General features: G+C 55.0%; 1 protein-coding gene across 1 annotated transcript; it reads right to left on the minus strand.

Moving 5' to 3' along the window:
• Nucleotides 1-5,360: 5,360 nt before the first annotated feature.
• On the minus strand, nucleotides 5,361-11,963 carry DYNLL2 (dynein light chain LC8-type 2). The gene is made up of 3 exons (XM_035343197.1): nucleotides 11,816-11,963; nucleotides 8,878-9,016; nucleotides 5,361-7,236 (listed from the first exon to the last, which is right to left on the minus strand). Exons 2-3 carry the CDS (start codon nucleotides 9,007-9,009, stop codon nucleotides 7,099-7,101), a joined length of 270 nt encoding a protein of 89 aa, XP_035199088.1. The 5' UTR covers nucleotides 9,010-9,016; nucleotides 11,816-11,963; the 3' UTR covers nucleotides 5,361-7,098.
• Nucleotides 11,964-12,186: the final 223 nt, after the last annotated feature.

Below are 12,186 nucleotides of genomic sequence, written 5' to 3' on the forward strand. Positions count from 1 at the left end.
GCAGGGTGGTTTTTCACTGGTACATCTAAATCTGTTTTCATCCTTTGCACGTTTTCAGGAGAGGTGCCATAAACCCCTACATGAGCACCGAGTAACGGCCCCGGCTGCTGCCGGTGCTCAGCCGTCAGGAGGGGAACGCGGGGCCGAGAGCGCAGCGACCTGCTGGGACTTGGAGAGCGCTCTGCTGGCTGCCCGGCCGCAGCCGCCTGCCAGGGATGCACACCAAACATGAGCTAATCCCAACAAAAATAGGAGTGAAATCATAATTCATATGCATAATTCATGTGCATAATTTTATCTCCGCTGTGTATTCTCCAGGGACGTATTCTAGAAAATGCTTTCTTTCCCCTCCCCTCGACACTCTTGTCCTTCCAAAAAGTGCCGTAGATGCAAATCATTGGAGACAGCAAGGGGTAGTAGCTTTGCTGGGTTACTAAATAAATGCTAGATTTGTCTGAGTTTCTAGCCTACGTCTTGGCAAGTCATGCAGATTGAAGCTGTTGTATAGACAAGCAGGCTTGTAATAATCACAGGATTTTAATTGCTTTCATTGTGAACCCTGGCTGCTGATTGTATCTGCATGGAAAACTAACAGTTTGCACTTGCAAATGCTAAAAATGTTAAACAATAATGGCAATTAGAGATAATTATAGTTATTCTGAAGCAAGGATTGGAGTTAGACTCCAAGAAGACATCCAGAAAGAACGGAAAGCATTGCCCTGTTTACTGCACAGACTACAGGCTGCTTTCCATACGATGAGAGAACTGCCAGATTTAATTGCTTAATGATTTTCTATAAAATATTTAAGTAACACGGTGTCTTAGGCCAGCCCAGGCTCTGCCGGAATTGCAGGTGTCGGCGTTGCTGGAGGACGGTCACAGCGCCAAAGCCCTGGCCTGGCACCCGGCGCTTGCTGAGTCACGCCAGGTTTTTCTGTGCCATGCAAGTCACTGGAGGCCACCAGTACCTGGGGACACTTCTGGAGGGAGGCAGGCAGGTGCCAGCCCTCAGCCCGGCCAGCCACTGTTTCAGGGGGAGCCTCTGCAGCGCGGGTCCAGATTTGCCCCCTCCAAGCTGGCTGACGGACCCGGTCAGTCGCTCCCTGCTGGATCAGTTGGGTCCCTTAGAGAAAACAAGACCGTTAAAAGAGGATCGAGGAAGAGGCTTTGTCCTCGTCGAAGCCTTTTGGGCTTTCCTCAAAAACAAAACAGGCGCTCATTTATTCCCAGAGCTGCGCTCTGGGCTGGGTGCCAGCCACTGTGTGCAGGCTGCGGCGGGGGCACATCCTGCCCACGCATCCCACCCGTGCGTCCCACCTGCGCACCCTGCCCACGCACCCCACCTGTGCATCCCACCCTGCATCCCTCCTGCACATCCCACCCGTGCCTGGCCCCTTGTCGGCCCCCAGCAGGCCGTGGTGAGTGACACAGCCCCTCGGGAGCCGTGCGAGGTGGGCACGAGATCCAGCCCCAAGCCTGGAACGGAACGCTTAACCTCTCGCTCATGGAAAAACGCCTGTGTAAGACGGGATTTCCGTTCCTCTGACTCAGCTTAAGCAGCACAGGGCTAAAGCTCTGCTCTGCTGTGAGGCATTGAACTCTGCCCGTCCTGCTGTGTCCTGGCAGCGCTCAGTGCTGGGGTAGGACAACGGGGAACGCTTTGCCCAGGGCCTGGCTTGCTGCCTCCGTCCCCACGGCAGCACCCGAGCAGCTCCGCAGACCCCAGCCCCGTCCCACACGTGCAGGTCGGAGCAGCTCGGGGAACAAAGGCTGCTTTCACGGGTTCTGAAGGAGTGCGAGGGACTGCCGTGGCAAATTCCTTGCGTGTTTTTATGGGCTGTAACCAATGCGAGGGGGGAGAAGCGCTCCCAGCAATCTCCTCCCACTGAAAGCACTCCATTCACAGCCGGGCTGGAAAGAGGCGAAAGGAAAGGCCGTGCGCATGTTGAAATGCAGGGGGTGTTGCATGGGGTTCTTGCACCTCTCCTATAAACCTCCCCGCCCTTCCACCAGGGCCAGGCCATTCCTCTGAGGCCACTAAACCAGCCCGCTTCCACAGGCAAGGGAAAAGGAGCCACGCCAGGGCCAGATGAAACTGTCCCTCGGGCTTAACCCAGGGCCAAATCCTGACCTGGGGCTGCCCCTGCTCAGGCTGCAGGCAGGGGAAGGGACAGGGCAGGATCAGGCCGGGCATGGCCGTGCCTGAAGCACGGAGCAGGCCTCAGAGGAGAGGCCGGAAAGAAGGAAGCCAGAGGCTCAAAAGCCAAAAAACACATCTGGATGCTGCCCAGGGCAATCCGCACAGGTTGACGTGGACCTGACATGTTTGAGACGGTCCGGACGGGGCCTTCTGCTTTACGGCCATCTGCTCCCCTCCCTGCTCCGGGATTTAGCTGTGCAGGGGGAAACCTGGCCCAGCACAGCACCGGGCAATGCCGCCGCCTGCCCTGCCCTGCCCGTGGCCCTTCCCTCGCTCAGCACCAACACCTCGGGTAAGCATAGTGCCCGGGGTCGCTCGCAGAAGGGCTGTTGGAGCTGCTGACCAGGGTTAGGCCGTTATTTGTCTCGCCGTCACTGAGTCACTGCTCAGCCTCAGCTAGCCGCTGCCTCGAGGGAGGAAACACAAACACGGCCGGCTCCTGCGAGGATCCTGTAGATCCATATCCACAGGGGGCTCTGAGAGGCATGCCTCGTGCGCAGGCATTGCTGCCGTGAGTCACAGCCTGGCAAAGGGTGTCGGAGTCGCTGCTCAATAAATAGAACAAAGCCGGGAACCCCCGGGTGGGCAGGGACGGCACAGCCCCGCTTCCTTCAGCGAGTGCCAGCCGTCTCCCCAGGGTTTACCAGGCAGGGACGGAGCACGAGATAAAGGAAACTTCCATGTTTCAGCACAAATCTCCCACAAAAACGCTGCGAAGAGGAACATGTCCTTTGGGTGCCAGGCTTACCAGCAACAGGCTCTGCCTCCACGTGCCTGGGAGGATTAAGGCTGCGGTGCCGGTGCTGCAGAGAGACTTTGCAGGACAGAAGGAGAGGAGAGCGCGGGCACGCGGCCCCGCTGTTCCCACAGGAGCCCGGCCCCTGCTCAGGGTGCCAGGGTTGGGAGGACCTCCTCGCCGTCACTCTGTCCCTTCCCAGAGCCACAGGTGGTCACAGCCTGGGGGGGAAGATGAATATTGTGCCAGCAAGGCAGGGAGCAAGGCTGGCTCCTCCCTGCTACGGGAGTAACGCACCTCCTCCAGCTGCTTTACTCCACGAAGAGAAATGAATCCCCGATAACAACTAACAGCTACACACATGGAGCACAGCTACCAAAGAGGAGCTCCTTCAGCACCACAAAACTCTGCTTTCACAAGGCCACACCTAGAAGAAGTATAAGGAATTGAAAAACTCGGTCTGTTAGGAAATAACGTGACACTCTCCCCAGCCATGAACCCGCAGCGAACGCACGCACACGTCTGCAGGCACCGTCCCAAGTCCACAAGCTCAGCCTGCTGCCCTCAGACATTTCTGAATGCCTGTAAAGCAGCATGGTAACATCCACTGAGCTTACGCTGAAATAGCAGCTTGCCCAAACATCTGGAAGCAGTTTCTTTCTCCAGATGTTTCCCCCGCAGATACATACCTTCCACTCGGTGCCCCGGATCCAGATGTTTCCAAACAGCTCCATGCTCTTGCTGAAACTGAGCAGGCGTCCCGGGGACGCTGCCAGCCTCCCCAGCACAGCCACGGTTAACGCTCCGAGGCATAATGCAGGACACCTGCACGTGGTGGAAACTGGAGACAAACGTGGAGCCCAGCAATGGAAAAAGTCAAAGCCAAAAGCTGCGTCAGACAGCTGCTGGGGAGCCCGGGGGGAGGCAGCAGGGACACAAAGCTCTGTGTTAAAACCTCAGCCTGCTCTCAGCTGCACAGAGGGAAGTGCTGCTTGACTTCGGGCAGCTCGCGCCTTCCAGAGCCCCGGCGCTACACAAAGGAGCGTTCAGAGGGAAAGCTGAGGACGTGCAGACCGCGATCTGCTGCAGGGGTTACGGGCAGGTGAGCAGGGCTTGTTTTCACCACCTAGCCTAATGCTGAAGGTGGGAGCTAAAGCTGTTCCTCAGCCTGGAGCAGGACGCCTGCTGCAGAGACGTTCAGGGAAGCAACAAACCCATTTCCTATTCCGTCTGCGTCAGATCAAGGAACGGCGTCCCACCAGCCCCGGCAGGACCTCCGCTTCCCACCAGGGATCAGTCACACCAGCACCCAACCACCGATAAAACTAAATGTCACTGCAGCGAGTGCTTCCCTGCTGTCAGCACGACCCTGCTTTTCACCATACATTCAGACGAGCAGCTTCTTGACGTTCCTGAGCCACTTTTTACAGGGTAAGCCCCCCATGCACCCAGAGGGCTCGACTGCCCCAGCCCCACAAGGCTGCAGATGCTTTCTTGGAGCTGCAGCACCAACTCACCCGCAGCCACACCGGGAGCGCAGAGCCTCAGCACGGTTTAGGTTAAGCTACACAACCACGCTGCCAGCTAAAAGGCTCCCTGGGAGCACGGAGGGAGGAGCAGCAGCGCTCCCAGCTCCTCCCGAACATAGGAACCGCCTCTGCTTTTCAGCACTGTCAGGTGCAGGTTAGACAGACTGCCTGCGTGTAGCAAACACACTGCTGCTTATTTTGGAGTTCTGCTTCCAGCTCGTTTTATAGCTGCTTAACACGAGCCTCGTGCTTGGCTACAGCTCGGCTTCCCCTTGTTTGGCATGCTGCTGGTGCTGTCCTGCAGCATAGCTGGTACACTGCTACGGTTGGTAAGCAGCTCTGACAAAATACCAGGGAGGCCACGAACTTAAACCTCAGTTGTCAGGAGCAAGGCAGAGGGGAGCTAACAGCAAGCCCGCAGCCCCTGCGACATGCGGGGTACAAAACAGCTCCAGGCAACTGCAAAAAGATGAGTTCTGAAGCAGCTGCGAAGCACGCAGAGGAAGCCTGAAGGGGTAACAGACTTCCCAGCAAAGTATGGAAAACACCTGAGCATGCACAGGAGCCAGGACCCCAGCTGCTCCGCTGCTGTCTGTCTGAAGCCATTAAGAGGTCAGCCCTGACACCTTCAGATCCAGGTTACTTGGCACAGCAGCACCCAGCAGGGCTGCAGGAGGATGCACTCTCCTCAGTGCCTCCTTCTGGCTCCGTGCTGGAGGTCAGTGCCCACACAGATGGGCCACACATGCTCCTCAAATTGAGTTTCTCCCCCCTCCTGCAGAGCTACCTCCTCTGTGTCATCTGCATCTTCCAGGGCAGAGAGCTGGCTGCTCACCTCCTCCAGACAAGAGCAGTTTGTGCTTCGGACAGTAGGCAATGAAGACACCAGAGGCTGTTTAAATGTGTCAATTCACCTTTAATGTTTGAAAAAAATAAATGGTATTTGAGCCATTGCAGTTATGAAGGGAACGTATCTTGCTCCACAAGAGACCGTGAACAGGTTCACATTAGACTCATGCTTGGAAAAAACAAATCCAAAACATTCTTCTTTCAGATCAAGAGTGGAGTTCCAAACAGACAAGACCACAAGAGTGCCCCAGACAGCCCAAGGCACGTTACCCCAGTGCAGACATTTCCATCAACATGAAGTAATGACAGCTACATTCTTTCTAGTTACAACATTGTTCTATCAATATTACAAAATTAGGCATACTTTGGATTTTGCACAGAGACAAGGACTTTTACTTCAGGAAGTAGTCAACCTGGGTCACCTAAGTCATTTCACAACAAAGAGCTCCCTTCACTCTGCCTTTCCCCACCCCAGCAGTGACTTGTTACCAACACCAAATTTGTCCTAGAGCCACGAGTTAGGCTCACAAGCCCAGTGGTATTTGTCTATGAATCAGTTAAACCAACAGATAAGCCTGTGACAAGCGCCAGGTATTCACTCGCCATCACACAGCGTTTGTCCTTCAGAAGGATTTCTCCCACCCAGATACAAAACACTTCCTGCAGTTTAATCCAAGAGTCAGTACAGACTAAGACGACATCACTGCTGAACCTATTGGAGACCAAGACATTTGTCTGCCATTGAAGCAGATGTCACATGAGTTTCCTTCACACAAACATCACATGTAAATTTAACTTCTTGGTACTGTGCTTTAAGAACAAAAGCAGATATCAGAACATGGAGGACAGGCCTCCAGAAATAGCTTATCAGCTACAGAAATAAAAAAAGGAGACAGTGGCCACTTACAAGTCTTCCACATGACTAGCTTGTTTTAAAGGAGAGCATCAAGTTAAGGCAGTGTTGAGACAACTGGCTAAGAACATGCCCAATAGCTGTTGTCAGTAGTCACCAATTTGATATCCTGCTCCATTCAGGGGCGGGCCGCGTGGCCGACTTTAGATCTCAGTACCAAGGTCTAAAGACTTCAGCCACAGCACGCTGCTTCCTGCGGCAAGCAGCAGCTCAAGGGGGTGCTTGTTGAAGCCTTCTAGACCAGGCTGAGGTGCCTACAAGTCTAGGTCAATGCTTCAGCAGAGCCAAAAATACAGTGATGGGTACTGAAAGAACACTGAGGGTGCCAGCTGCAAGTCTGGTTATCACAGTCCAAGGTGGAGTTCAACTTGTGTGAAAGCCACGTAAATAAGAGCCACCCCAGCAGCTTCCAAGTGGTTTAAGTACCTGCGCTGAGGTTACTGGGAGAGCCAGCTCTCTACAGTCTGCAGGGTGGGTTCGGAGGCTCACACTGGCTTTGCTCCTCATTACAAGATTAACAGTCTAGTAAAACTCAGTAAGGAAGTCAGGGGCTTTTTGGCCTGCCCAAAGTTTTCCCAGCCTCAAAGAAGGAGTTACCACTGAGGGAGCTGTTGTGGAATAGTTTTATTTCTTCCCACGTAAAGGCCATTGTTTAAGCATTTACAGGTTTCCTAGTGCAATACAACCAAAAAAAAGCAGTAACAAAAAAATGCCGCCTTCTTCCCAGGCAACTAAACAGAAGTAGAATTTTACTGCAACATATACACATTAAATATAGTATACAGTCCATGCAGCGGCATAGCCATGTTAAAGGGAGTCGTGGCTTCAGCCATCAGTGCATTACAGTCCAAATTTCACTTGCTCCTACTTCCTATCCAGACTTGAAGAGAAGAATTGCAACCTGACCCAAGTAAAAATAGATGAAGTGCTTTGTCTCGTGTGTTACATAGCTGCCAAAGTTTCTGCCAACAATGCAGTGCCAAGTTGGGTTGTATTTCTTGTCAAATTCCTGAAGAAACAGAAGAGAGGCGTTAAGGCCAAGAAAACCCACATGAAAATAGTTCTAAGCACAAATTCTTTGCTGGTTCTGTTCACACACTAACTCCCCTCCTCCCACCTGCAGCATCTTTACATTCCCTGCCACAAGAACCACTGTGTTAAGCAAGGTAGTGACTGACATGAGCCAGACCTCTGCACTGGCTTGTCTGAAGGATCCAACGCAAGCAAGTTATCTCCTGAGATGTGGAGCACACATCTGCCCTGGGCAGAACGAGCAGACATAAGTGCTCTCCCTGGTACAGACCTATTCAAGCCCTACACGTAGGCTAGCTCAGGGGAATATTTCTCCTCTCCCATTCCAAGCCCACTCACAAAAAATAAAAAAAGATTCTGGCATGTCTGCTCTAGCAAGGCATTTGAGCTTAAAGGTCACCTAAAAAAGGAAGGAGAAGTCTGCCTTATGCTGTTTGGGATACTTCATGGAGGGGAAAAAAACTGGAGTGAAAATAAGCAGGCAAATTAACAAAACAAAACCCTAAGGTCAGAGCGAGGTAAGCAATGGACCCTCAAGAATTCTTAGCCTTCTGCTAAGCAGGTAAGGGAGGGTTAAAGAATTTTCCTCCCTCTACTACACAACTCCCAGGAACACCCTTCCCTCCCCCTCAGAGCCAGAACAGACTCGATGTTCAAGATTAAAGCAAGACTTAGTCCTCAGACAGCAGCAAGACAGTTCCAGTTCTTTGCAGGTAACCTTTGAAGTAAGGAAAAGCTTTCTTGCCAGGGCTTGAAGGTGCACCAAATCACTTCCCTCCTCCCAACGCTTAGGAAATAAAGGGCAACTTTCTGGATTCCTTCTGCTGCATTCACTCATTTTACAGACTGCATTGCCCCAAGCACTTCCAGATAGGTCTTGCCTCATCAGATCAAAGTGTTCTGAGAAGTCAGGAGACACCTTTGAATCCCTTACATTCAGGGTTAGGTTACAGGCAAGGCCCAGGAGCTAATCCTGGTGCAAGGGCTGCGTTGCCTACACAATGTCTTCCTTCCTGAAAAGCACTTTGCCTGACCATTCAGAGAAGTGGCTACAGAGGGAACCAACAGCTCCCCAGACACTGACAAGCATGAGACTGAAGTTAACAGGTTCCCGAGAACAGGGAAGCACCTCTTCACAAGAGGGGGGCAACTGCCTGCACTGCTTTTACAGCAGCATCCCTGGCAGGCAGCACAAGGCTGCATCCTCCTCCACACCCACTGCCTCAGAGCCAGAACACGCAGGCAGAACTGCTCATGCAGGGCTGCCCGCTTCGAGGGAAACTTCAGAGTAATCCCACCCTGCACCAGCACTGCCAGTCCAGCAGCAGCTGTGGAACAAGTCCTGAGGAGAGGCTGCAGCCAGCTCTAAGCTGAGAAATCCAGAGGGAAAGCACGTACTCAGCTTGCTCAGAGCAGCAGACCAGGCCCTGCTCTGCCACAGCCTTCCTCTGACCTTGGAGAAGTCACTCCTTTCTCTTGGGAATGGTGGTACAAGGCAGAAAAAGCATCTCCTCCTTCCAAACCGTCAAGTATGAAGTCTCAAAACACTCAGGCTCAACACACACGAGAGCTTCAGCCGTAAGTCTCAGGCAGAGCAGCCCCCTGACCCCTCAGTTACCTTCTTTATATATGCTGCAATGTCCTTTTCTATGTTGTACTTCTCCATTGCCTGTGTGGCACAGTCAACAGCATCCTGCTGCATGTCCTCGGACATGTCCGCATTCTTGATGACAGCCTTTCTGTCAGACATGGTGAACCTAAGGCAGAACATAAGATTCTGTTAATCCCTTCCCCAGAAAGGAGAAGCTGCCTGTGCAGAGGTTTTCCTCTCTACGGCAGGCTGCGTCACAAGCTGATACTACCAACTCCCCCTGCTACAACCAGCGAGAGTTTATCAGTGTAGCCCACAGCAGCCCCAGGCCGAGATCTCCCTTCCAGCTGGAGCACTGGCACTGTCCCGGAGGTGAGATCAGAGGTAGTCCAACATCACCACCTGCATCAAGCAGGCAGAGAAAGCTGCGTGGGAGGAGATGAGATGTGTGGAGACACAGCCCTCCTAGACATCAGCAGGCTACAGCCAGGCTTGCCTTCCAGGTGCACCAGTGGTTTGAGCATCACCTGCTCAGAGCCTCACGAGCAGACCCCATGCAGTCTGCATCCAGCACAGAGGTGTGGGAAGCATGTCAGCACTAGCAGTGCTTTCACCTCACCCTCAACCAGAGCTACTGCTGCTAGTTGAGCCTGGAATGACAGGCAGAATGGGGAACAGCACTCATTCCCTCACCTCACCACTGCTTTGCCACTGAAACCCAGACTTCAGCAGTTCTCACGGGACAAAGCCAGTCTGACAGAATAGAAACACCACGCTGCAGCCTTGGAACACATGGGGAAAGCTGCCTCACACAGCCAGGGAAAACAGCCCCCCATTTTCCTCCCTCCACCTGTGAGCCAGAGCACAGGAGCTAGAGGCCAGCATGCTAGTACTGCCCTATCTCTAGGAAACCAGGGAGAGGTAACTTGAGCTGAGCATTTAACCCCTTAAGTGGATGACAGTCAAGGTGTTTTGTACCAGGCACTGAAGCCATTCACATGTAGACTCACCACGGCCCTTCTAGGGAAGCATTCAGCATCGGGAAGTGTCCTGTTCATGTCATCCTGCAAAGCAGGGATTTGGCAACCCCAGCCCTGCAGCGTTTCCCCAAGCAGAGGCTGACCCACACACCAGGAAAGGCTCCCAGGCAGCACTGCTGTCAGCTGCCCCACTCCACCTCTGAGCAGGCCCAAGCAGGGTGCACACCTCATCTGGGGACTGGTCAAGGGAAGACCTGTGCTGGCACCTTGGCTGCAGCTCCCTCCTACCAGAGAGCATTTAAGCTTTGTGAAGGTAAGCCTTTAGTGGCACCAAGTGCCTCCAATTAAGCCTGCAGAGCACCATTAGGTTTACAAATACTTCCACAGTGCTGCAAGTCTGAGCACTACTACCAAGAATGTTTTGGAATAGTGAAACTACGCATTCTTAGCTTTACCGGGGAGTGAAGAAAATCTGCTGCAATGATCGCTTCCTGGAACAGCCCCAGAAAACTGAAGGAGTAGCTTTGTTACAGCAATTAAAGGAGTCTGCTAGCCAGAGAGATAGAGAATCCAGTTACATAATTGCAGCCCTACAATTACAATACTTCAATTCTTTACTCTGTGCTTGAGGACTTCTACTGCAACCTTAATTTATACTGCTTAGATGCAGTGTTTAATAGAGCACTGCTATTAACATACACTAATAGCATCAGGAGGAATGGCAGGAACTGAGCTCACACAGCAGAGGCACACACCCCTACCCCTGCTCTGGAAAAGCCACTTCCAGACACTTTGTTCCCCTCTCTGCTGTGGTTTAAGTCAGCAGGCTTTAGCCTGGGGCCTAGATACCCTGGCAGTAAAGACATCGCTCATAAGAACCCAAATGCCTGCCTACAGATTTAGATCCACTATCCAGGGGGCTGGCAGATCCTCGAAAGAGTCTTCAGGGGGTGCACCCCACAGGAAAACACAGGAAAAGGGAAGCAGCAGAAATTCACTTGTGCGTCATTCTCCTAGGAAAACCTCTTTAGGGAAAGAAGGCGAACAAGTTCTCACGGACTCCAGGCCTTCCCATGCCTCCAGTGCACACAGTTCAGAGGGCATTTGCCATTACATAAGCAGACACAGAGTGACCTGCAGAAAGCATCTTCCTTCCTCATGGTTCAGGCAAGGTGCATTTCAGTGCAGGCCCAAGCTGCCAAGGGCCAGCAGCAGCAGAAGAACAAGCCATTATCCTTCAGCAGGGCTGCAGGTGCCTGCCTGTCTGCCCTCCCAGCACCACTGCTCCAGGGCACAGCAACCTTCAAGGGCTGCCAGCATGGCCCTTGGTGCACGGCAGGGACAGCTCCCACCAACCCCCAGCACCCCACTGAGGGACCCTGGCTCCACCGCGGGTCACGCAGGCCCAGTCCCCACCAGGCCAGCACCATGCACACGCCCCATCCCTGCACCACGGAGCGTTGCCAGCCCTCGGGGCCGTGCCACCCGCACCGGGAGGGGGTGGGCACAAAGCCCCGGGGCAGCGGTAACATCCCAGCCCCAGCAGCCCGGGGCAGGATAGGGCCCCAGCCCAGCACCCTCCCGCAGCGGGGCAGGATGGAGCCGCGGGCATCGCCCAGACCTCGTCTCCCGAACAGGGGGGGCTAGGGGAGGAGGCCCCGGCCCAGCTTCACCGCGGCGGGAGGGGGCTGGGGAAGGGGGCGCGGTCCGGCCCGGCACGGCACGGCCCTCCCCCGGCGAGCCCGTGCCGAGGCTCTCCGGGAGGCGATGGCGAGCGCAGGCCGGGCGCTGCGTGACCTTCACCGGAGGGAGCCCCGGGGCGGCGGTGACCTTGCCTGGAGCGAGGCCGGCGGCGGGGCCGGGGGTGCGGGGCGGGCACCGGGACCCCCTCGCCGTAAGCCGCCGCCCCTCTCCTCTCATTCCCTTCCCTCCCCACTCGCGTGCGAACGCCGCACACGGAGCCCCGCAGCCCCGGCGCCGCTCACCTTCACAGTGACGAGGCCAAGCCGGGAGAGCGCAGCGCGGCACGGCACAGCGCCGAGGAGAAGGAGGAGGTGGGAGAGGCCCGGACCCGCGCGGCTCTGCCGGCTCCGCTCCGCTCCCTGCGCCGCGCCGAGCGCTCTGCGCCGCGCCGCCGCGCCGCGCTCAAATACCGCCCCGCCCGCTGCGGCGCGCGGCCCGCCGCGCTCCCATTGGCTGCGCCGCGCCGCACGCCGCGCCCCGATTGGCTGCGCCGCCGCGCTGCCCGCCGCCCCGGCCCGTCCGCCCGCGCTGCTCTGCCTACATCCTGTTTCATCCCACAATGCCTCGGGGCCTGCGCGGGGCGGGGCGGGGAGGGGCGGGGCGTTGCTACGCG

The sequence above is a fragment of the Oxyura jamaicensis genome, chromosome 19 (assembly GCF_011077185.1).
Source record: "Oxyura jamaicensis isolate SHBP4307 breed ruddy duck chromosome 19, BPBGC_Ojam_1.0, whole genome shotgun sequence".
In the NCBI taxonomy this organism is placed as follows: domain Eukaryota; kingdom Metazoa; phylum Chordata; class Aves; order Anseriformes; family Anatidae; genus Oxyura; species Oxyura jamaicensis.

Coding starts and splice junctions, on each gene's coding strand:
- DYNLL2 (XM_035343197.1), bottom strand. CDS start 9,009: ATGTCTGACAGAAAGGCTGTCATCAAGAATGCGGACATGTCCGAGGAC. Junction 7,237..8,877: donor TTGCAGCATATATAAAGAAG/GTAACTGAGGGG, acceptor CTGTTTCTTCAG/GAATTTGACAAGAAATACAA.